General features: G+C 47.4%; 1 protein-coding gene across 2 annotated transcripts in view; it reads left to right on the top strand.

The window, feature by feature from the left end:
• Positions 1-24,091, top strand: part of Gmpr (guanosine monophosphate reductase) — a 38,969-nt gene that overhangs the window by 14,367 nt on the left and 511 nt on the right. For both annotated transcript variants that reach the window (XM_028763228.1, XM_028763227.1), the window contains 5 exons: positions 784-957; positions 9,011-9,092; positions 12,172-12,278; positions 18,948-18,990; positions 22,291-22,450. In XM_028763228.1, the coding sequence (XP_028619061.1) occupies positions 784-957; positions 9,011-9,092; positions 12,172-12,278; positions 18,948-18,990; positions 22,291-22,450 (566 nt within the window). The remainder of the gene's footprint in view (positions 1-783; positions 958-9,010; positions 9,093-12,171; positions 12,279-18,947; positions 18,991-22,290; positions 22,451-24,091) is intronic.

Here is a 24,091-nt window from a genome sequence, read left to right as displayed (position 1 = left end):
CCCACTACCTCAGCATCATCTCACCATCCCAGCATCATCCCAGCATCATCTTAGCATCCCAGCATCATCTTAGCATCCCAGCATCCCACCATCCCAGTATTCTGGTATCATACCAGCATCATCCTGCAGCATCCCAGCAAAGGAATGGTGCTACAGGTCTCCCACCCCAATTCACTCAATCAAGGTAATCTCCCAAAGGCATGCCTATAAGGTCTGTCTCTCAGGTCATTCTAGGCTATCTCAAGTTGATACTAACCATCACACAAGTATAATAATGTGGTTCAGATGGCCTGGAGCTCAGTAGAGAATGACCTTACGCGTGCTTCCCAGTGAGTCACCTTACACACACGTCCCGCCAAGTCATATCTTAGCCACACATCTCCTTAATCTGTAAATGATTGTTGCCCTCACTTGTTATTTCTGGAAATTTCTTATGTTGCCCTTCTGTGAGTTTCCACATAGGACACATCTGCACCAGTAGCTCCACAGGCAGCACAAAGTTCTGCACAGCGAGCTTGAGAAGATGGAGTAGAAGCCAAGGGCAAGCTCTCCTGAGCATTTCAGAATCTGTTTACTGGGAGGTTTTGTTAGCAAGACCCAGGTTCAAGGATGGGTGCATGAATTTAGATCATGGAAGGAGCAGGTTTCCTTTACCTCTACTGCTCTTTGAACAGAGCCTCTGTGTTTGCTCAGGGTAGACCTCGGAGGGTTGCTGGATGGAGGGAGGGTCTTCCTTTGAATTCTACTGTTCATGGCCATTGTCTGTGCTACACTTTGCCACAGCACATAGCCGTGAGTTCTGGCAGTGGGCAGAATGATCTTGAGAAGATGAGCCGCATCTTGGAAGCTGTGCCTCAGGTGAAGTTCATCTGCCTGGATGTGGCCAATGGGTATTCGGAACATTTTGTGGAATTCGTGAAACTGGTCCGATCCAAATTCCCCGAACACACCATCATGGTAAGTATGATGGGGTGCTCTCATGATGAGGGAGCTAGGAGACATTGGGTGCTGGGGGTGGTGGTAATGAGGCCTGAACCCTTCCATAGCTTTTGTTGCAAGAGTAGTTGCAAATCCTCAGGAAAGGAACAGGGGGACACTAGGGAAGATCAGAAGAACTAGCGTTCCTCTAAGACATGAATGCAATCCTGATCAATGTCATAGCTGTTGGTCCCTTATTTTTGGTAAATAGCATCTATTGTCTGTTACCAGGTATAACCTGTAAAAAAGAGGAACGGGGATCTTCATCACCCCACAATAGAGTATATTTATTTCAAAAATGAAAGCACATGCTAGGGTTTCAGTTCAACATGTTGTCCTCCATCCTACCCAGGCTTATCAGTAGGTAGTTGTGCCACTAGGGCTGGACTCGGTGACATAATCATTTTGTGGGAGTCAATGATGGCAGGTTGGTCAAGATGGTGTCATATCTAATACCTTTGGTTTTTTGACTTTTCCTTCCTTTTTTTTGTATTTTCCCAATGATGAACACCTTTACCTGCTAAAGGTATGTTGACTGCTCACAAGAGTGAATTGACTGAAAGGAAGGGGTAGTCATTAGAGCCACAGTTGGGCTTTGAAGAGGGGAACCCAAACTATAGTATTTATGCCTGTCTTTATTGGTCTTAGTTAGTCATGTAGAAAATGACCAGTCCATAACTCACCCCATGACACCTCTCTGATGTCAAACCTGTTTGCCGCACATTTTCCTGTCAGGAAGTGGGCACTCATGCGTGGTTTCCAATAGTGAGGTTCAGTTGTCTCTTTAGGGCCCTTTCTTTACTTTCTTGGTCATGGCATTTTATCACAGCAACAGCAACAAAAATAAGTAATGAGAAATTATCTCATGGGAATAAAAATGGGCCCCAGTCAAGGTATTCCTCTTCCAAGACATTCCCTCATCAAGCTACTTTCTTATTGTGAGGCCTCATGGAGGTCCTTTATGTAGCCTGTTTCACTCTGAATGCATCAATGGGTCAACCCATCAGTGAAGTCAGTACCCTCATGATTCAGTCACCTCTCAGCAGCACTGTCAGCTGAGAACCGAGTCTTCAACACGCGAGCCTCTGAGGGAGCCCCTCCACACCCAGGCCTGTACTTCCTGAGATAGGCTTCATAACAATAAAGCACCGGGAGAATCTTTCTCTGAGAAAAACTTGGATTCCCAACACAGGTCCTGTTAGGACTTACCCACCCTTGAGCTGACTTCTCTCTATCCTTCATAGCCTTTGCTAAGTTAGTAAGCCAGCCAGCGTGTGTATTTGAGTCTGTGAGCCACTCTACCATCGAACCTTGGATTTTGAAGCCAAGCCAGGCAGGAGCTATGTAGTCTACTGCTCAGGATTGGTTTCTGAAGTATGAAGCAGTCTTAGGGGACTGAGCTCAGACCTGTGGGGATCTGACACTATGTCCAGGTACCATCTGAACTGAGATAAAGTTGTAGGACATTCTGCTGGGAACTATTTAGTGCTTGGGAAAACAAACATGTGTTTACTGCACGTGAGCGTAGGAGTTTAGATTTCTTGTATATCCACCAATACTCCGAGTGTGTCAGGGAGATGCCAGTTTCTTCTCTTGTTCCCAGCATCTCGGTAAAGACAAGGAGCACTTAATCCCACACTTACTGCAGACCAGGAGTCTAAAACTCTGACTTGTTCTTAGGTGTGGGGACTTATTACAACACCACATTAACACAAAATAATAAAACCACTTTTGGAAGGCAGCCCTGAAGGTAAAGACCATCCCTTATGTGACACATTTAGACTTGTTTGTCCGTGTTCACCTGGCACTGGGTGGGATCGGTGAGAGGCACTGTGCCTTGGTTTCTACTCGAGGAGGCCTGCACCAGAGCAGGGTGAAGTTGCTATCCCTCCCTGTGCCCAGCACCACACATGCGTACCTAGTTCCAAGCTCCACCTGATGCTCCTGTCAGTCGCCTTTGTGGTAACTTTCTTTCGGGACATTTAAAAGAGGGAAGAAAACTCTGGAATTCCTGAAGAACAGAAGTCCCAGGCCCTGATCGGGAGGGGTAGCCATGAATAGCACTTGACCTTAAACTTTTCTGATTTCCTGTCAGGCATGTAGAAATCTCAACATGTGTTAGTTGGATATGGAACCCTTCATGGATTCAGTGAGAAGGGTGAGGAGAGAAAGGAGGGCCCAAGGATGCTGTGGTCTACAGCAGTTCTGGGGGTCTGCAGGGGTCTTGGGGTCTGCAGGGTTTTTGAGGTAGGTCTTCAGGGGTCTGGAAGGGTCTGGGGGCCTCTGTAGGGATTCATAGGGGTCTGTAGAGGTCTGGGGGCTCTGCAAGGGTCTGCAGGGGTTTGGAGAGCTCTGCATGAGTCCACAGGGGTCTGAAAGGGTCTGGAGGGGTTTGGGGGCTCTGCAGGGGTCCTCAGGGATCTGGACAGGTCAGAAGGGTGGGCTCTACCTCTCCCGTCTTAGTTGCTCTGGAGACAAGGACGGTTAACATCTGAGAGCCTGTTTACTGCCTTCATGGCGTGCATTGCTTACAGAGGATTAATGGGAGATGACACAGGCTTAAGGAGGTGGCTTAGTGGTTCTGTTTCACATCCTTAGTAGCGTTCTTAATTATGAAAAGAGCATGAACAGGGACGTTTAACAGGTAGTTATAAATCCAACTCCAGCAACCCTACAGCTCCCCCATCCCCGCCCCCAACATACACTTCTCACCTCAGGTTTTCTTGGCAGCCCTGGTTAGTGCTCTCCTCTTGGCAGCTGTCTGGTGTCAGTGCCACTTACACATTCCTAAACAACACAGCCTGGCATGCTCCAAGCTCCCCGTGAGTGGTCAGCCTGCAGGTGTGACGTGCCAGCTTTTGCCCCGTGGTGCATTTGAGATCCTCCCTGCTGTTTGGTCAGCTGTGTTTGTGACTGAAAGCCATTGCTGTTTCCCAGGTGTCTTGCTCAGTCTCTCCTCCCCACTCCCTACTTGGTAGCTAGTTGTGGCACCATTAAACTCACCAACTGGGTGCCTCCCTCCAGACTGCTGCCAAAATACCATAAACAGGGTGGCGTATAAACAGTGGAAACTTACTGGAAGTCCAAGACTATGGTCTGGCAATGTCTGGTGACACTCTTTCTTTATAGGTAACTTGTAGGTATGTCCTCACATTGCAGAAAGACCCACGCATGCTCCCTCTGTGCTTTCTTTCCTAAGGAATAGTAATCTCAGTTATGAGTCCTCTTAAAGGCCTCATCTTTAACCTTAACTACCCCAATGTTTAGGGTCAGGATACAAGGTTTAAGAGGACACAGACATTCACACCTCAGCACTCCTGAAGTCTGCCGGTGTAAAATGATTATTAATTATTCTGTATCTATTAATTCATGCTAGAAATGAACACAGTGGCAATTAATTTCTTAACCAGCTAGTTCCCCAAATCACCACACAAAGACCTTTTTAATATGTCAAAGCCTTAGGCCTTAGCTAGGCAGACTCTCAACTAGCTCATCCAAGTTAATCAGATTACCAAGTCCCATCCAGTCACTTGGCTAGCTAAACCTTCTAGGCCCATAGTCACATCCTTTTCATGTCTCCTGGCAAAAGGACTTCCTCTTTCTTCTTCCCAGAATTCCTTTCTCCCTCCCAGTAAGTCCCGCCTTCTACTTCCTGCCCAGCTAATTGCCCATGATTTTTATTAAAGCCAATCAGAATGCCTTAGGTAAGTGAGGAAGGACAGGGATACAACTTCATACAGTGCACCCTAACATGTCAGCTCATGACCTGAGAGTCCTATGGAGACTTTTTTGATTTTTGTGTCCCTTGCTTGGGAAAAGGAGTTTGAGGACATTGAGAAAAAGAGAATAGTTATGGTGTTGACATGGGATGTTGTTTTGTTACCCTACCGGTACAGTATGCCCCAACAGTTGCTTTTAGGCAGTAAGTTCCATTCAAACATGTGCTCTGAACACTGAGTCACAGAAGAAAAGTAGGATCTATTTTTTTTTAAATGTTTTTAAGAAGTAAAAGAAAGGATGGAGACATAGCTTGGTTGGTAAAATGCTTGCCATGCAAGCATAAAGACCCAAGTTTGATTACCAGACCTGTGTAAAAAAAAAAAAAAAAAAAGAAAAACGGGCACATGTAACCTCAGTGTTGGGAGGTAGAGACAGGTAATTCCCTGGAGCTCACCAGCAAGCCAGCTTAGCTCAACTGGAGAGTTTCAGGTAGAAAGGAGAGACCCCCATCTCAAAAAACAAAGTGAATGGTATCCTGAGGACCAGACACCCAAGGTTGACCTCTGGCCTCCACACTTACACTCGTACAATGTGTGTTCACACACACACACACACACACACACACACACACACACACAAACACACACAAACACACAAAAGTAAAGACAGGCACCACTTCTCAAGATGTTGTACGCTTGAAATGGCTGGTGCTAAGGGTTACACTTGGCCTGTTTGCCAAATGGGGTGAATTGTGTGCCATCCTCAAGAACAAAAACCACAGGAAACTGAGCAGTACAGGAAAGGGGTGGGGGTGGGGTGGGAAGGGGGGAGCCTAGGGAAAGTGTGTGCTGCAAGTGCAGAGCCAGGGCTTGTTAAGAGGGAGCAGGAGTTCCCACAGGCCTCTGGGTGGCCTCCAGCAGGGAGGGCCTCTGCAGTGTCTGCTGCTGGCCCGCCAGCCAGGAGGTGTTTCATTGCTCCGGTTGGTTTCCCCAGCAATAAACTGAAGACTTTGGCAAGGTAGATGTTTATGCCTAAGCCATTCTTTGCCTGCACTGACCCCTGAAATCTGTGCTTCATCCAGAAACCTCCAGTGGATGCTCATGCCTTTGGTTCTTGGTGGTTTTGAAAATGTTAATTTCTCTTCTCTGGCTTTCAGAGGCACTGTATGGAGGAGTTAGCCTTTACCCAGTGTTCTCTGAGCTGAAGGATACTGGGTAAATGAATGCCAAGTGTTTTCAGAATCATTGCAGAAGCTGGCGATCCCTGGTCTTTGCACCAGGCCAGGGTTCCTCTGAACAATCTGCTTGCTGTTCACTTATGACTAGCTGGGGGAAGGCAAAAGTGTAGGCTGAGAGAAGCTTCTAACCGTTCCTAAGTATGGCCTGCTGGAAAGTCTAGATACTCTTTTAAGTGGATTAATACAGACTCAGCATGTCTGTTATCTTCCCTCTCCCTCTTTCTCTTCCTTTTTATGATTTTCTCGTTGGTACTGGGAATTGAACATACAGCCTCAGATGATTATACAAGACTGTTTTGCTCCATCTTCCCTCCTCTCCTAGGGACTGAACCCTGGGCTTTGAACATGCTAGATGAATGTTCTACCAAGCTACACCCCCCAGTCATCTTTTTTGGCTTTAATTTTGAGACAGGGCCTCACTAAGTTGTCTACACTGGTCTTAAATTTGTCATCCTACTGCTTCAGCTTTCCAGGCTGCTTGGACTATGAGCATGTGTCACTATGCCCAGAAATTATTTCTTTTTGGACTAGGCCCTTGAATGTGGAACTTGGTTTGTTTCTTTGGGTCCATCAGTCTGCTTCCTGACAATACCTGAGAAAAAGTAAGGTTCGTTTTAGTTTCAGGTTTCAGAAACTGCAGTTCATGATCATGTAGCTCTGTGGTTTCTGGGTCTGTGTGGAGGTGAACATCATGGCTGGGTGTATTTGGTAGAGAAAAAACATGAACCTCATAGGAGCAGAGAGTGGGAGCTGAAGATAACAGGAATAAGACACACCCTCCAAAGATACAGCCCCCAGCTGCCACTTCCTCCAGCTGGGCCCCATCTTCTGACATCCCCACCCCCTCCCAAGAGCTCATGAAGTTAGGTATTCATCAATGGATGACCCTCACGATACAGTGGTACCCTCAACTCCTCAAACCCCGTCTGTCAGTAGTGCTGCCCTGTAGACCTAGCATTTGCCTATGAGCTTTGGGGACATTTCAGATAGAGGCCATGCCACTGGGGCAGTGGGGATGCCCAGCAGAAACTGCTTTCTGTCTGCTTCAGTGTCTCAGATTAGGGCACATGGTTTTTGTCTGGTCATGAGTGTCCAGGAAGTGAACATGCACAAACCATAGTGACGGGGCCTGTCATGCTTCCAGGGGCTGTCTCACCCTCAAGCCTGTATCCACTCCCTACACAAGATGTTTCATGATGACAGAAAGCAGCCTCTTTGCTTAATCACCCTTGACCAGCCCCTCCCTACCCACAGACCTAACTCCTGTGGCTAGGGGGCCACCTATGCAGAAACTTCACATCAAAAGCTGAATGGCACCTTTATTTCTGAATAAGTCTTGTCCTCTTTTATCTGAACTGGGTATTCATAATATCCTGTAGAACCATTCCTGTTGGAAAAAATAATGCTTTTCACTTTGCAAATGACACACCTCTGTGTCTAAATCTTTGGCCATGCTTGCAATGGTATCATTGGGAGAGAGTCTCAGAATTCATGGGACGAGCGACAAGCAGACTTTTGAGGTTCAAATTTCTTTCCAGGAAAACTTGTGCTAGAAAAGATATCCCACCAGTAGAGAGAGTTACTGTGATTTTTTTTTTTTTTTGGACTTAGCATTTATAACCTTTGATTTGGTAGGTGAAAGGTAGATTCTCACTGACATATAAAGTTGAATACATTAGCCATGTCTCTTTGTGGTTTTATTGCTTTTTATTTTTTTAATGGAGCTGTATACTCTCTGTATGTTCTCCGTATATTCCAGCTGGTCACCCTTTGTCATAGCTACACAGGCTTTCCTTTAGCGGGCTGCTTGTTGATTGTATCATCTCTTTGCACGCCTGTCATTTTTGTATAGATAGCTCTAACTGTGCCTATACACCACTCTGCTGAGTTTACAGACCAGGGGGCAGCTCGACCTTTAACCCAACTGCAGTCTTCCATCTCTGACATCTGTCATCATTTTCTGTTGACAGCTGGTGCCTATAACCAAGTACCTTCACACTGGCCTTGTCACCTCTTCCTAACAACCTTTTCTATGGAGTTCAAGTGATTTTGTAGAAGTTAAAAAACAGAATATTTCCTTCGGGGAATTAACTCATAGAAAGGACACTTAGGCTTCGGTGGGAGTAGAAAGAGTGAGGATGTGTTTTTGCAAAATGTGACTTTTGCACGGTTGTGAAAACCCAGTGGAGGGCATCTTGCCAAGCATCCTGGGTACCAGCTGAAGCATCCTGAGTACCAGCTGAAGAATCCATGGGGCAGTGAGTTGTAATAAAAGGGCTATTTTTGTTCTTTCAAGCTCCTGCAGTCAGAGAGCTTGTACTATTTCCAGTGGAGATGCATTCTTGTGGTTGATGGATTCCGCCACTTCCTGGCTTGCAGGTCTATTCTTAGGACTGAAGCTCCACTCCATCTGTAGACAGAGCCTGTGCCAGTGGCATATGGCCCATCATCGGGCCTATCTGGGCCTGCCTGCCCTTTCGTACCAAGGTGGGAAACCCAGCCTAGAGCCAGACACTCGGGTATCTTCTCAACCACGAGAAGGTCAGTTTTCTAACTGTGGCTTTCCGGGTTCTGCAGAGATGCTCTAGGGTTTTTGCAGATGCCTAAGGAGCCTTGTGCCCATTGCTAATGGCATTTTGATCAGCTGAGTCTGCATCATTGCTTGTGGATTTCGGGGCCCATAGAAGATTTTTGTTTTGACCTGATTGATGTTGAGCTATTCCATGAGCCCTGACCTAGACACTCATGGATTTTCTGTTTCTAAAATTCTACATTTCTGTAGCTTCACATGCAATTACTTCACCAAGGTGACTTCCCAAGATGGGTCTCTGGTATCAGCTTCTGTGCTGGAATTTAGTAGAAAAGGAAGCTGGGAACACACGCATCAATTCTCAGACCTAAATCAACTTCAGAATTGGGTGCACTGTTTTCTTTTTGTCTCCTGGAACTTTGGTAGCCTCAATACACACATGCCCTTGCAGTCAGGAGTGAAACTCCTCCCTGACCACTCCATGACCCCCATACCTGTCCCGGAATCGTTTCTGGTGATGGAGAGCCCTGTTCTTCCTGTTGCAGGCAGGGAATGTGGTGACGGGAGAGATGGTGGAAGAGCTCATTCTTTCTGGAGCAGATATCATCAAAGTGGGAGTCGGACCAGGTGAGCCTGTCACAATCACAGGAGGGCTATGGGAAACAGGGGCCTTGGGGCTCCTGGAAGAAGGACACATGGGAACCTTAAAGTACTCATGAAGAGGTTCAAGGCACATTTCTTTGGGAGATCCAATCTTCCCCACAAAGCTCCTGAGATGCCATTGAACTGTTCTCTGATAATCCCAAGCCCTTCCTACACCAGCAGACATGTGGTTGTGTGGCGAGGATCTGATCAGAGTGTTAGTATGGGAGAGCGGATTTCAGAAGTCACTGATGACCCATCCACTTTGAAGAGAAAGGTCGGAGAATCCCTGAGAACAGTTAATGAATGAGAATGACTGCATCCATGTGAATGTTTGAAGGATGCAAATCACTTGTGACTAAGAGGCCGTATTTGAATGTGACCTGTGGCCCACTGGCTCCCCACCTGATACTAATCCACTGCTCAGGCACTAGGGCTAGCCATAGGCCTCTTGAGTGAGGGAACCAACTAGAGCCAGTCCAGCCTTAATCTGTGAGTTGCAGTTTCTATTGGGACTGGCTGGTGTTTGCTTTCTCCTTTCCCATAGCCAAGCTTACATTCTCACTGCCGTGTTTTTAAAACTCTGTCCTGGACATGCATTATTACCCAGACACTAGCATCAGAGAGAAGAAAAGAAAGACTCTTGATCTGAGACTAAAAATAACAGCTTATCACACACACACACACACACACACACACACACACACACACACACAGAGCAACAACCTTCTACCCCCAAAAGATAGTCTTTTAAGAAGGAAGCAGACAAGAAGCTCATGACAGGACCACATAGATAAGTGCTGTTGTAGGAAGAGGGCCCCTTGTGCTGTGACCAAGCTCAAGGAGGAGACTGTTCGAGCTGGCTCAGCGGTTAAGAGCACTGAGTGCTCTTCTGGAGGTCATGAGTTCAAATTCCAGCAACCACATGGTGGCTCACAACCATCTGTAATGAGGTCTGATGCCCTCTTATGGGGTGTCTGAAGACAGCTACAGTATACTTCAAATAAATAAATAAATAATTAAATAAATAAATAAATACCCACAAAAAAACCTTTGGGCCCAAGTGAGCAGGGCCAGAGCAAGAGGGAGAAGGGAAGATTAAAAAAAAAAAAAAGGCCCCTTCTGCTCATCGAACAGGCAGGCTTTTAACCTACAGGGCGTCTTCAAGCTCTGCTTGTCATCCATGGTTTTTCTCATTGCCACCCACTTAGTCTGTTAATAACTCTCTGAGCAGGAGAAACAGTACCCAGGCTGCCCGAAAAGCAGCACTTAAGAGACCCCACACATCCTGCAGAGGTGAGGAGTGGCAGAGCAGGAGTGACGGTGACTCACTCATGCTTGGGTTCCTGCCTTCTTTCCATGCTATTTATAGTGCCCTTGTGCATGAGACTGTGCTCAGTGTCGGGGAGACGGGAGTGTGAAACCTCCAGAGCTTACTACCCAGCAGGGAAAACAGTCCCCAGCTTTCCCATGCAAATAATGACTGAAACGGGCTTCTCAAAAGACAAGGCGCTATACAGCTTCCCTGGGGTAGTGACATTTAAGAGGAAGCCTGGGAAATGGGGAAGGTTTGGGGGACAGTAGGGAGTGTTAGGTGGAGAAGGGAGAGGAGAGAAGAAAGGGAAGGGGTGCAGAGGGTAGGAGGAGGGAGAGGGAAGAATCCCAGAGTACAGAGAACCCCTGAAGTTGGAAGAAACGTGCAGAAAAGTCAGTAGTGAGTGTACAGGGAGAAAGGAGCAGACAAGAGAAGAGGCAGGTGGGGCATGGAGGTGGGTACTCACTTGCTTTGGGTGTGAGATTAGAAGTAGGGACACAGGACATAGGATTGGGATACCAGTGTTCCCCTGGACCTGAAAGAACACAACCAGGACTACACAACCAGGACTAAATGGGACATTGGGGCAGAAAGAGGCAAAGGTAGGAAGATATCTATGTGTTGTCATGGTTACTGAAAGCCAAGTTGACCTCAGAGTCTAGGCCAGTGGTTCTTTTTTTTTTTTTTTTTTGCTTTTTGAGACAGGGTTGTTCTATGTAGTCCTGGCTGTCCTGGAACTCACTCTGTAGAGCAGGCTAGCCTCGAACTCAGAAATCCTCCTGCCTCTGCCTCCCAAGAGCTGGGATTAAAGGCGTGCACCACCACTGCCTGGCATAGGCCAGTGGTTCTTAACCTATGGGTTTTGATCCCTTTGGAAGTCAAATGATCTTTTCACAAGGGTCACATATCAGATATCCTGCATATCAGATATTTATATTATGATTCATAACAGTAGCAAACCTTCAGCTATGAAGTAGCAATGAAATAATTTTATGGTTGGGGTCAGCACAGTATTAAGAACTGTATTAAAGGGTCACAGCATTAGGAAAGTTTAGAACCAGTGATCTAGACTGAGCAGGGGGCACTGAGTGGGATCTCAGGCCAAGGAGATAGGGTGGAAGGTATATAGCATGAAATTAAGAAAAATGGAAGCTGGGTTGTGTTTGGCTCAGGCTTGAGTAATAGGAATACAGTTGGAATTCTTCATTCCAACGATTTGTGAAGGTCAAACCCTGGGGCAAGCCTTTCTTTGCCCTAATGCAAATTCATTCCATTACAACCACACCAGGTGGTGTTGAGTTTTCAGTCCCCTAGTCTGGGCGGTGAGGTGCAGAGGTGAGGTGCAGAGGGGTGAGTAACTTGGCAGATGGAGGGGGTGAGAAAGCGAGGAGCAGGCTGGGAGGATTCTGGGTGACCCCTGGAAGTTTACTCTCTATATGTGGAGGGAGAGGAGGCTTCTGTGCTCATCCATTGCAGGGGGTAGACATGACATCAGGAAAGGCATAGAAAGGTTGTGTGGCGATAATGTGTAGGACATTTGCCCTTGATGGTGAGGACTTGAGGGGCTCATATGGCCAGTGGGGTAGTGTATAGTGAGGCCATGTGTTTGCTCAGTCAGCATATTGTCCACTGTTGTGGAAAAGTCACCCCTTCACTGGGGCAGGGCCATATGATGGTGAAGGGGTATCGTTTTCTATTGTGTTCGACTCATGCAGAACCCTCCATGAATCTACCGCTCTTTCCTTACAGGTTCTGTGTGTACCACCCGAACCAAGACAGGAGTGGGCTACCCACAGCTGAGCGCGGTGATAGAGTGTGCTGACTCCGCCCATGGCCTCAAGGGGCACATCATCTCTGTGAGTATTAGGGTCTGAGAGCCTCTGGGGACCCTGGGGGAGATCTTTGCCCTGGCTCTGAGGGATCATGCTGCCTTCAAATACCCTATTTCTAAAAATATCACATTTCTTGGTACTAGAGATCTGGATGTCAGGTAACGGATTTGGGAGGGGCAGGTGACACATCATTGTATCTCAGATTCTGGAGTTGGAAAATGCTTGGGGACATGATAAGGAAATGTGGGGGTTTGTTACAGATGAGATGACAGAAGGAAGCTGAAGAACATGGTGAGGGGGGACAAAAACTGGAAGTCACTGTTTGGAGGAGATGGGGGAGGGGGAGAAGGGTAGAAAAGCAGATCACAGAGGAGTTCTTGAGAGTGTATGTTGGGTTGGGGGGGGCATGTGAAAAACTGGGGCTTTCTTCTCAGCCCAGTGGGAAGTTATTGAAGATGTCAAAGCAGGAGGATGCAAGTGGGTAGATGGCCTTTCAGCAACCAACAGGCTGGCGGCTCCTCTGGGAGGGAGTAAGAAGGAGCAGGACACCAATAGGAAGCGTGTTTAGGGCACAGAACTGAGCTTTGGCAGTGGAGTTGGTGTGTGTGTGTGTGTGTGTGTGTGTGTGTGTGTATGTGTGTGTGTGTGTGTGTATGGTCAACGAGGAAGATTCCGCTTTGGCCTCATGGGCTGGTTCTTAAGAATGGCTGTGGAGGAAAAAGATCACTCTGGCTTTGTAGGTTCATGTTGGTTTCCGAGGTGCATGACAGGCACCAAGGTGGATTCATGGTTGGAGACCCGGTAACTAGAGAGCTCAGTGGCCTTGGGAACGTGTGAGCGGGTGGGGAAGCCGAGGGATGCGCAGGTGGGAAGTGAACCTCAGATCTTGAGTCAGCAGGAGCTTCTGACAGGAAGGAGGAAGAGTGAGCTGAGGTAGTCGGATGCTTCCACCTCACCTGTGACTTGTTGAGGGCAGTATCAGTCAAGGTGTGGGAAGGAAGGAGTTGAACATGGCACCAGTATTCCGACAGAACTCCTGGGATGATGATCTTCAGCCCATCAAATGCACGAACTCCGTACACATCATTCACAGGACCGCCATGTGGATCACTGCCAAGAGTTACGTGATCTGAGCTGCTCACTCTGGGGCCCAGGCTGTGGTAGGCCATGGTACCTGCTTGGTTAATTGAGAGGATGGATGGGTGGATGCATGGATGGGTGGATAGATGATGTGCCCAGCGGTTCCTTGATACGCTCAAGTGATGGAGTTCAGCACTCCCATGGGAAACTAAGTCTACAGAGGTTCAAGTCTCTGTGTACAGTGGCCTGGTATTGAGGTATAACCTTCATACACATTTCCATATACTTTAAATCATCTCCAGATTACCTTATACAGTGTGAATGCTAGGGAAACAGTCACTATCTTGCATTGCTTAGGGAATAACAAGAAAGTCTGTGCACATTTAGTACAGGTGTAGATTTTTTTTATTAAATATTTTTATCTGCGGTTGGTTGAATAAACAGGTGGAAAAATCATAGCTATATAAGATAATGTCTTAGTTAGGGTTTTACTGCTATGAACAAACACCATGACCAGGGCAACTCTTATAAGGACAACATTTAATTGGGGCTGGCTTACAGGTTCATTATCACCAAGGTGGGAACATGGTAGCATCTAGGCAGGCATGGTACAGGAGAAGCTGAGAGTTCTACTTCTTCATCTGAAGACTGCTAGCAGAATACTGGCTTCCAGGCAGTTAGGATGAGGGTCTTAAAGCCCACACTCACAGAGACACACCTTCTCTAGCAAGGCCACACCCTCTAATCGTGGCACTCCCTGGGCCAAGTGTATACAAACCATCACAGATAGGCTATCTACCAACTTCCCTTCTCTCCCTCCCTCTTTCTCTATTTTTCTCCCCTCCCCCTTTCATCCGTCTATCCATCCATCCATCCATCCATCCATCCATCCATCCGTACATCTATCCATGTACATTTTTGTATATATGTATAATTACATATTGTATACATTCAGAGTGATGATATATTTTTAACGGTTCATAACAGTGCTGATTTGACTTGTATGTATCAAACCTTCCAATCATTTGACTTAGGCAATTGCTAGGCCAGGCTTCCACATGAATTTACTGATAGATTTTCCTGCAAGTCCAAATGTAAGAACTTATGCCATCACCACTGTGTTGACTCCCCAGCCATAAACTTATTTCGTTGCTGTCTCATATCTGTAAGTTTGCTGCTGTTATGAGTTGTAAAGTAAATATCTGGTATGCATGTTATCTAAGACCCCTGTGAAAACTTTGTTCAGTATCCAAAGGGGTTGTGACCCACAGGCTGAGAACCACTGTACTATGTGCTACACACAAGAATAAATGAAAGAAGGTTAAAGATAGTTCTATAACACACACACACACACACACACACACACACACACACAAGGAGCACTTTTTCAGATTTTGCCCCACTGAGAAGAACCCATGTTTATTGAAGTATGTAAAAAAGGTGACAGAGCTGCCAGTCTGCGTTTGTAAGCAAGGGAGGGCATTTAGTCTAGCTGGAGCCACCCCTGAAGACTGGGCTCTCCTTAGCCAGTGGCTGTCCAAGTTTCTGTCGGGATCTAGCTTCGAGAACCTCTCCAAGAAGCTTGTGTTTACACATACACATTCCTGGCTTGTATCCCAATGAATTAACGATTTTGAGGTTAGCTCTGCCGTGTGATTTTTCCAGGGGAGACAGGAATGAATGTTTGCTCACCCCAGACTAGACACTGAAGCCTGAACAAAGAAATGATCCCACCCAAATGCAGGATGATGAACCAATAATTATTGGGGCTTGCTTCACAAAGAGTAGGGGTGAGGAGGAGGGTGGGTGTGTGTGTGTGTGTGTGTGTGTGTGTGTGAAATAGCTGCATGAGTGCACACCCCCAGCATGAGTCACAGTGCTGCCTGAATGCAGTTCCAACCAAAGCCACCTTCGTTATGAGCCTACCCCACATGCAGCTGGGTAGGAAGGTATAGGTGGCCTGATTCTGTGGGGTGGGTCTGATAACCGTCCCCACCCCTTCTGTCGAGGAAGACATGTTAAAGGTCTGACCTTTCAAGGGTCTCATGTGCAGGCCATCATGGCTGCTCCAACTTTGTGACAACTGGAGGACAGAGTTGTGCCAGAGCCCCAAAGAATCAGGTGTGATTGTAAGCCCCTTTGCCATCAGGGGTCTTAGTAGCTCTGCGTCATATACACATCTCGAATGGCTACTGCTGGCAACTGGGGGAGGTCATGTCGTGTTTCTAAGGTGTGAATTGGGGAGTAAGTGAGTTCCCTTGGCCAGGGAGAGGCACTTGGTTTTGAGTTCCTTCCTCCCCCTGCCCCATGCTTGCTCTTACTATCCTCTCTTCAGAGACCTGAGCCTCAATGTGTGTCAGCCTTCAACCTTTGTTTGAGACGAAGTCTTTCATTGGCCGGGAACTTTCCTGCACAGGCAAGGTTAGTTGTCTGGCATGAGGGTCTCATCTCCAGGCCTCATCTGTGGCAATATGGAGACTATCAGCCCCGGGCTGCTGCAACCAGCTGTTAACATGGGATCTGGGTGTTCAAACTCAGCTCCTCACCACTAGGAGGCAAATGCTTGACCAGCTGGGCCATCACCTCAGCCCCTGAGCAATTATTTTTAATCAGAGGAGACATGCTGAACCAAACCACTCCTATCACATATCGCATAATACCTTTTGTCCTTAAATAGAACACTAAGCATGTTGGAAAACAAGACAGGCAATGCTTGTCAATTCTTGCTTTGCATATTTGCCCAGGACTCATTCGTCTTACAGTTTCTTAGCAGCTGTCAGCATGGGAAGGTGATGACAGGATGACAGGAGAGCGCCCCATGATCTGTTTCCCGAGAGCATGATAAAACTCTTTGAACTGTGCTCGGAAAATACCTGTAAACTGTAGAAGGTGCCAATTTCATCCCCTTGACATATCATGTGAAATTGCTTTACACTCAACACCTCTTGTGTTCTGGCCTGTTGGATGTGCGTCACCCATTTCGTAAGAGTACAGACGACACCGTGGATACAATAGTCTCTCTGTGGTATTATGCAACCACATTAACCAAGGACTTTGGGTCCACTGGAAAATAGGCTTATTTTTTTAATTTACAAAACTTTTAATGTATATAATTGTTTTTGTTCACATGTATCTGTGTACCAGATGTATGTCTGGTGCCCGTGGAAGCCGGAAGAGGGCATCAGATCCTCTAGATCCCACAGTTGAAAACCGCTGTGTGTGTGCTGTGCATTGAACCCAGGTCCTCTGGAAGAACAGTGTGCCTATCAGCCTGAAGTGTTTCTTGGGGTCTCAGTAACACAGGGCTTCTGAGACAGGCCTTAGTCCTGGCCACTATCCTGTATTTTCGGGTGTTCACATGATAAATCCTAGTGTAGCCCCAAGCTACTTAGGAGTAAGCAGAGAGTATTCCGAAGTCACATTGTTGAGGACGCGTATTAACAGAAGCTTGAGTTTATGTAATCTGATTATGGTTTGAAATCCTGTGGATAGAGCTGGCTTTAATTTTTCATTATTTTTGTGTGTCTATATAATCTGAGCACATGAGTGGAGGTCCTTTTGGGAGTCGGTTTTCTCATACAATGTGAAGCAGTCTTGTTGCTGTGCTGTGTACCCCAGGCTAGCTGCCTCTTAGCCTTCTCTTTCTGATTCTTGTCTCCACATCTCATCAGAGGAATGCCAGGGTCACAGGTTCATGCTGGGATTACGGGTGCATGCCACCACCTCCTGCTTTTCATGTGGGTTCTGGGGATGGGATTTGGACTTACTTGGGCATGGCTACCACTTCTACCTGCTGAGCTGCCTGTCCAGCTCCTGGAGCTGGTTTTTATGCAAGAGAAAACTCTAGAAAGCGAATGGGGTAAGCAAGGGATGTGTGAAGTGGAAAGAAAACATTTGGAAGTGAAGAGAAGCAAGCATGGCAGAGCCTGGAAGCAGTCACATGGTTTCTATGACGTCACACTGAGGTCTTTGCCCAGATGCCTTGTCCAGAGAGTCTGACTCTCAAATAGTCAGGCTTCATGGAAGCCACTCAAGAACCGCGCACTTGACTGGGCAAATAATTACCATTAGAAATGTTTGGAAAGAAAGACTGAGTCTTGAACACTTCCCCACTTATCTATCTATCTATCTATCTATCTATCTATCTATCTATCTATCTATCTATCTATCCATCCACTCATCTATCTATCTATCTATCTATCTATCTATCTATCTATCCACTCATCTATCTATCTATCTATCTATCTATCTATCTATCTATCTATCTATCTATCTATCTATCTATCGATGATGTCTAACTGTCTCTGATTTCTGAATCCTACTGCCTGCCTCTACATTCTGAGTAATGGGATTGCAGACATTTATCAGCAAGGTTAGCTAAGCAGCAGGATTAGAACGTTCCTCCTTGGAGCGTAGGGGCCAATTAGGTGATAGAGACCAACTAACAAGCATGGTGGAGGGGTGCAGGCCTATAATCCCAGCACTCAGGAGGCTGATGTAGTGAGACTCTCTCCAGCAAAACAGAAGAGTGTTGAGACACCAGAGCCCAGTGCTTTCAGGGTGGGATGCTCTTTGCAAAGGGACTTGCCCCTCTTGTAGATAGATGTCCCCATCTCCAGCTTGAGAGGTGTGGTTGTCTTGCCAACTTTCACCCAAGTTACCCCAAGTACTATGTTCTGTCCCTAACCCAAATGTCCAGCTCCACGAAGTTGGCTCCCACTTTTTGAAGACAGGCCTTTCCTTCTGAGGTCTCGGTGTTTGTCAAGCCCATGCTGTGCTTGGCTACACCCCTGTCATTTTGTTCACCCCTGTCATTTTGTCCTCACCTCTTCGTTTTGCTTCCAGGGCTGTCCTGTATTTTGCTGGCACTCCAGAGTATCATCACCCTCCTCTTTCTATATCACCCAGGCTCTGCTGGGATAGCAAATCGTTTGGGGTCTCGCTAATAAGGAAACACGTGAAGGCTGTATCCTGGGAACTTTGAGCCAGTTACTGTAACCTAAGGTTGCAGATTATCCCGCTGCCCATGAGGCCAGCCTGTGCTGTGTGGGCAGAGTGGATGTCAGCAGTGAGCACTTGCTCTTAAGGACGTCTGATGGACTGGAGACAAAAGGCAGCTGAGAAGATAAAGGAGCCAGCTCCGTGCCCTTTTTCTCAGCTCTTAAAATAATCTAGCACTCAGACTAAATAAATCTCACCTCTCTACAGGGAGGGAAGGGGAAGGGGAGAGGGAGGGGTGGCTTCTGAGGGGGAAGGAACAGGGAGCAGGGAGTGGGCATGTTATATAATGGTCTAGCAGAAAGCAGTGGCCAGTCTTGACACACTATCCTCCTCCTCCTCCTCAGACATAGGTCCTTAAGCCCAGGGGGTAGATGGGCAGAGGTGACAGCCTCTGACCTTCAGAGTAAGGGGAGTAACTCTAGTTGGGGAACTGAAGGCACAGAGTGAAGGGTACTAACTAAGAATCCTAGAAAGCCAGCCTTATGTCCTGGCTGGTGGGCCAGCTGCTTGGCTAGGGGTGGGAGGTAGCTCCTGGTTGCTTCCTTCTTAATGGTGAGGCCTGATCTGGCCTGTTCCCACCTTGCTGATATTCTCTCCCTCCTTTCTTCGAAGGATGGAGGCTGCACATGTCCAGGAGATGTCGCCAAAGCCTTTGGTAAGTACGAGGGACAGCCCTGCCACATGGGGAGAGAGGCTGACAGGGAAGGAGGAGCTCCGGGCAGCTTGGAAGAACCAGATGGAGAAGGGAACCCCCGAGGGGCGTCTGATCTTATTAGGAGTTTCCTTTGCCTGGATTTCATTCCCATCTTACAAATTCCTGGCTCAGTCTGGTTCGGGTCTGTAGCTGAGCAAGCTGGGAGCTCAGAATGTGGATGTGGAATGATGTCATTCGTGCTAGGAGTGGGTTGTGGATTGTGGTGTTTTCATTGAGAGAGAGGAATGCCCAGCGCTCCTGGGACACTGCACAGTGCCTGCTCTGCTGTGCAGACACCACCAGGATGTTTTGGCTCAACCTGAAGCAGCCCCTACCTACCTCTTCCAGGCTGGATCCAGTCGTGGCTGAAGGTTGACCAGGCTGCTTCCCACTAGAGGGCAGCAGTGCCCACTGTAACCTAGCAGGGTCTCTGCTGTAGGGCCTCTGGGTTCCTAAGAGTGGTAAAATAGGGTGCTGAGCCCTTGTGTGCTGCTCTCTTTCCACAAACCATATAGAAAGTGGAACTAGCTGCCCAGCCCCAGATTATTAAGTGGTACGCTACACTCAGGACACACATACACACTGTCGTGGAAAACTTTTGTGTCTTAGTGATAACAACCAAAGTTCTGTTTTTAATATTTGAGTTGCATTGCATTTGTGCATGCATGTGGAAGCCAGAGGTCATTTTATAGTTATCGGCTCTCTCCTTCCACCATGTGGGTCTGGGGGATCGGACTCAGCTGTTTAGGCTTGGGAACAAGTATCTTTACCCAATGAGCCATCTCACCAGCCCCTGGTCTGTTTTTATAGTAGTGATAGAGGAGGATCTGGACAGTGTTCCTGCTGGCGCAGTTTCTTAGCAACCCAAAGTATATCATTAAAAAAAAAAGGTTTTCCCTTAGACCAGCTGTGGAAGGAAACAAACCCTCTTTTGTCTTGCCTGTCTAAGGTCCAGGGGATGACAAGGTCACAGTCTACAGTTAGGTGCAGGGAGAACTCCAGTTCTCTAAAGCCATGGCCTTGACCTTATCCTTAAGCCTTACTTAGTGTGGGCTTCCTCCTGGTACCCCTCCACCTCCCCCACCATGGGCCACAGCACTAAGTGAGAGCTAAACACACTTAAAACCTACTGTCCTTCAGAAGGTACTGGGCTTGGGGCTGTCCCTTGCCTCAGCTTTCCTCAGACATTTGACCTGCTCTGTTAAAGTGTAGTCCTGCATGCACCAAGGAAAGAGACAGGGACCTCATCTAGGAAAAGCCAATTGGGAAACAATTTGAGTGTTGAGAAATAAAAATTACCAGGAACCAGTTTCAGCAGTTGTGGGTAGTAGATCTGTGCTCAGGGTTCCTGCTGGTGACTTCCTTCATCTGAAGGTCTGGCCAGACTGGTTATTCCACTGCCTCCTTAAACATCACGGGGTGGGGGGGTAGTCAGCCTTGGTGTCTGGGAGCTGCTGGTGGCACACTGTAGAGTCCATACCTTGCTAACTGAGAGCCAGCGCCACTCAGCACCGCCTTCTAACAGATGGAGCAGAGTGAACTGACTCAGTGCATACCCTGTGTGTGTGTGTGTGTGTGTGTGTTCCTTATAAGTGTTCAGATGACCATAGCAGAGACATCCAGGCTGCTTCTCACCTGCTATTGGCCTGTCCTTTTCTCGGATTACTCAGCACCCGTTGCAGGATATTTGATCACACCATGATCAAAAACCCTGAACTGTTACTGTGGTGTGGCTCAGTCCTTAGCACACACCTCTAATCCCTCTGGATGGAATACAGACATGCTCTTAGTACTCGTCTTTAATCTCAAGCACTGAAGGTGAATTTAGTTTGTAGAAGGAAGTAGCCATGTTTGAAACCGATGTGTAATTGAGTGGCAGACAATGTGATGAATCAGAGAAAGATTTGACAGAATAGGACATGCCCAGTTCTCATGAGAAGAGAGGAATGAGAGGCAGCATAAAATGGAGCTGTACAGATGAAGAGAGGCAGGTCGCAGAGAGAACGAGCTAGACACGGGAAGACTAAATGAGCCAGAGAATGAGAAGAAGCCAGAAGATTGGGACAGATTTTCAAGGGTTTGAGGCCAAGCAAAGCAATTCAGTCAGAGGCCCAGAGAGAAGCCAGATTGAGTCAGTCAGCTTGGAGAGGAATTTTGAGTTAGAACAGCTGAGTGAACCAGCTAGCTAGAATTCAGGAAGAAGAAGAAAGGGTGAGCTTATTCAGCAGTAAGTCTCAGAGGCTGAAAACATTCTTGGCCTAGATTAGATTGTTCAGAGGCTAGAAGCTTCCAGGTCCAGGCCTAGGTTAGCAGACTGAAGCAGTGGGCCTCGGAGATGACAATTACATCAGGTAAATAAAAGATACTGTTACACCCTGTTATGGACCAGTTTAGTTCCAAATGGAACCCTTGGTGACTCAGAGGGAGAAGTCATTGCTAGTGTCTCACGTCTTAGTCTACTGTTCAGTTGACAGAAGTTAATTTGGTTCATGGCTGAGGAGGCTGGGATGCCCAAGATGCATTGGTACTGGCCTGAGCCCTCGAGAGAACCTTTTTGCTGTCCCACAACCTGATCAAGGCATCATATAGGGAAAGAGCAAATGCTATGTTTGTAACCTGCAAGACTTCCCAGAGGCCTCACCTCAACTTGCAACACATGAACTCAACTGTAGCACATCATATTTGACACCCATAGTTACCCAAGGGCAGCATAGAAAGATCACTTGACATTTTGTTCAATTGTTTTTGGTTTTGAGATAAGGTCTCAAGTAGCCCAGGCTAGCTATATAGCCAAGGATGATCTTGAGTAACTTCTTGCCCTCCTACTTTCACCTCCCAAGTGCTGAGATTTCAAGCATGCGCTACTATGCCTGGTGTATGCTGGGATCAGGGCCTCCTGAATAACCAGGAAGCACTCTACCAACTGAGCTATATCCCCAGCCTACAGTCGTAGTACTGAATTCAAGGCCAGGCGATGTGCTTTGTAAGATGCATGCAATTTTTCATGCCTTTCTGGATGTAAAGGAGCAAGACCTGTTTGGAAGGTTTCATAGCCAGTCACCGATCCCTTCAAGGCAGTGCTGACTGTCCCTTCACCTCCAACTGCCAGTATCCCTGACTCCCTGCAGTCTCCAGTCTTAGAAGGATGGGGAACCATTTTGTACTTAGTCAGGGAGCGTGAAGCAGGCAAGACCCTCTTTCCTGATGCTGTACTCTGAGCCTGCCTCTGCTCTGTCCTTTTGTCCATTCATTGGCATGTAGGAGCTGGTGCGGACTTTGTCATGCTAGGAGGCATGTTTTCAGGCCACACTGAGTGTGCAGGAGAGGTGATTGAGAGGAACGGGCAGAAGCTGAAACTTTTCTACGGCATGAGCTCAGACACAGCCATGAAGAAACATGCGGGAGGCGTCGCTGAGTACAGGTATGGCTGCCACACGGCTTAGGCTATGTCTACCAGTCTGGCTAGAGCTACTCTGTATTATTGTCCTCTATGGGAGGGGCTAGAAAATAGATCCAGCATCTCTGTACAAAGCACTGGCTGGCATTTATGAAAGCAAGCACGGAGAAGGTGGAGGTCTAAGCCAGGGAGGGGATGACCCAGCCTCATGTGGGTTACACATGAGTCCTGCCTTGTCTCAACCTCTGTTGCCCTCCATCTCTGGCCTAAGATAATTCGTTCTCTGGGGATGAAGAGTGGTCTTTCATGTGTAGCAAACTGACAGGAGCTTTCATAGAAGATGCTGTTGCCTACAGTATTTCATTTAGACCAGTCATGGCTATGTTCTCAGCTGGTTAACCGTATCACCTGACTTCAGAATCGAGACTCTAGGGTGATGCGTGGTTTTAAAACCCACGACCTCTCCAAGGTCACCTGGTCTTTTCCATTTACTTCTAGAGTAGCCTCCTGGATGCTTTAAAAAACCAAAAAACCCAAGTCAGACCAGACCTAGTACATTGCCCTGATCCAAAGATCTTGTCACTGATGCTCGTTGGAGCCAGCTATGAGGATGGGCTGCATTAAGGACATGGGGCAGAATGTCTCACGTGTTTAAAAAACGCTGGCTTCACCCAAGGATGGGAAGCCTACTCCTTGCTGGCTCACACTCTCTGTGCCCAGACACTTGCCCCACAGTCCGAAGTTTCTTCCCAGGGTGTGGTATTCTGACATATTGTGTAAAGAGAAGTCGTACAACTCCACTGAGTGGCTTCATTAGGTAGTGTGGGAAGTTCTCAGAGAATGACAGGCTGACTGCAGTTGCCATTCCCTCTCGTCACTTCTCTTCAAGTGAACCCTGATAAACATGGCAGGGGGAGCCAGGTGAGCAAGAGGTATGGGGTTGGCCTCAGTGAGAAGAAGAGCACAACCCTTAGTGTCGCTTCTGGGCTCCTTCCTGTCGTCACGGTTCCTGGAATCTCCAGCCAAGCCCGCTGTTTATCCAGCAGCCACAGTCACCTCCTGAGGGCCATGTGGAGACTGTGCGGGGCCAAGATGACACTGAGCCACAGGGTTGAGTGGCCACTCCATGCTCCATCTGAAGTATGTTTTCCCGCCTTCCAGCTGTTGCAGAGTCTCTTCCCAAGAGAGCAGTGGACAGAGAAAAGCAGGGCAGGCTGCAACAACACAGATGCCAGGAGCTGAGGGAGAAGCCATCTGGGGACATTCAGCGGGGTGGAGGTGTCACAGAAACACTGAGACTCAGTTCAGGAAGTGTGTTCAGATCTTGGGGTTCTTCATTTAGGATGCTGAAGGAAGCAAGACCTCCACCCACAGCTAGCCAGCGGCATCGCCTGCTGCTGTCTCTCTCATGCTCGCAACGCAGCCTTACCACAATGTCACACAAGTTCAAATCCGTACTCTGTATTTCACTGCTGCCTGGTCCTTATTGCTGTGCTAACCTCTTGTCAGTCATTAGCACTTACTTGGGTATCACAGGTGAGTAGATTTTGGGGTCCCACAGTAGATTACTCATAAAAAAAAATGGTATCACCTTAGCAAAGAGGAACTAACTTAGATGGGAGAATTCCACCTTGGTTATTAAGGGGGAAGAACTAGATTGATCCT

The sequence above is a fragment of the Grammomys surdaster genome, unplaced genomic scaffold (assembly GCF_004785775.1).
Source record: "Grammomys surdaster isolate TR1022 unplaced genomic scaffold, NIH_TR_1.0 137, whole genome shotgun sequence".
Taxonomy (NCBI): domain Eukaryota; kingdom Metazoa; phylum Chordata; class Mammalia; order Rodentia; family Muridae; genus Grammomys; species Grammomys surdaster.
The sequence above is the reverse complement of the archived record's forward strand: the minus strand, read 5'-3'. Positions and strand labels throughout refer to the sequence as shown.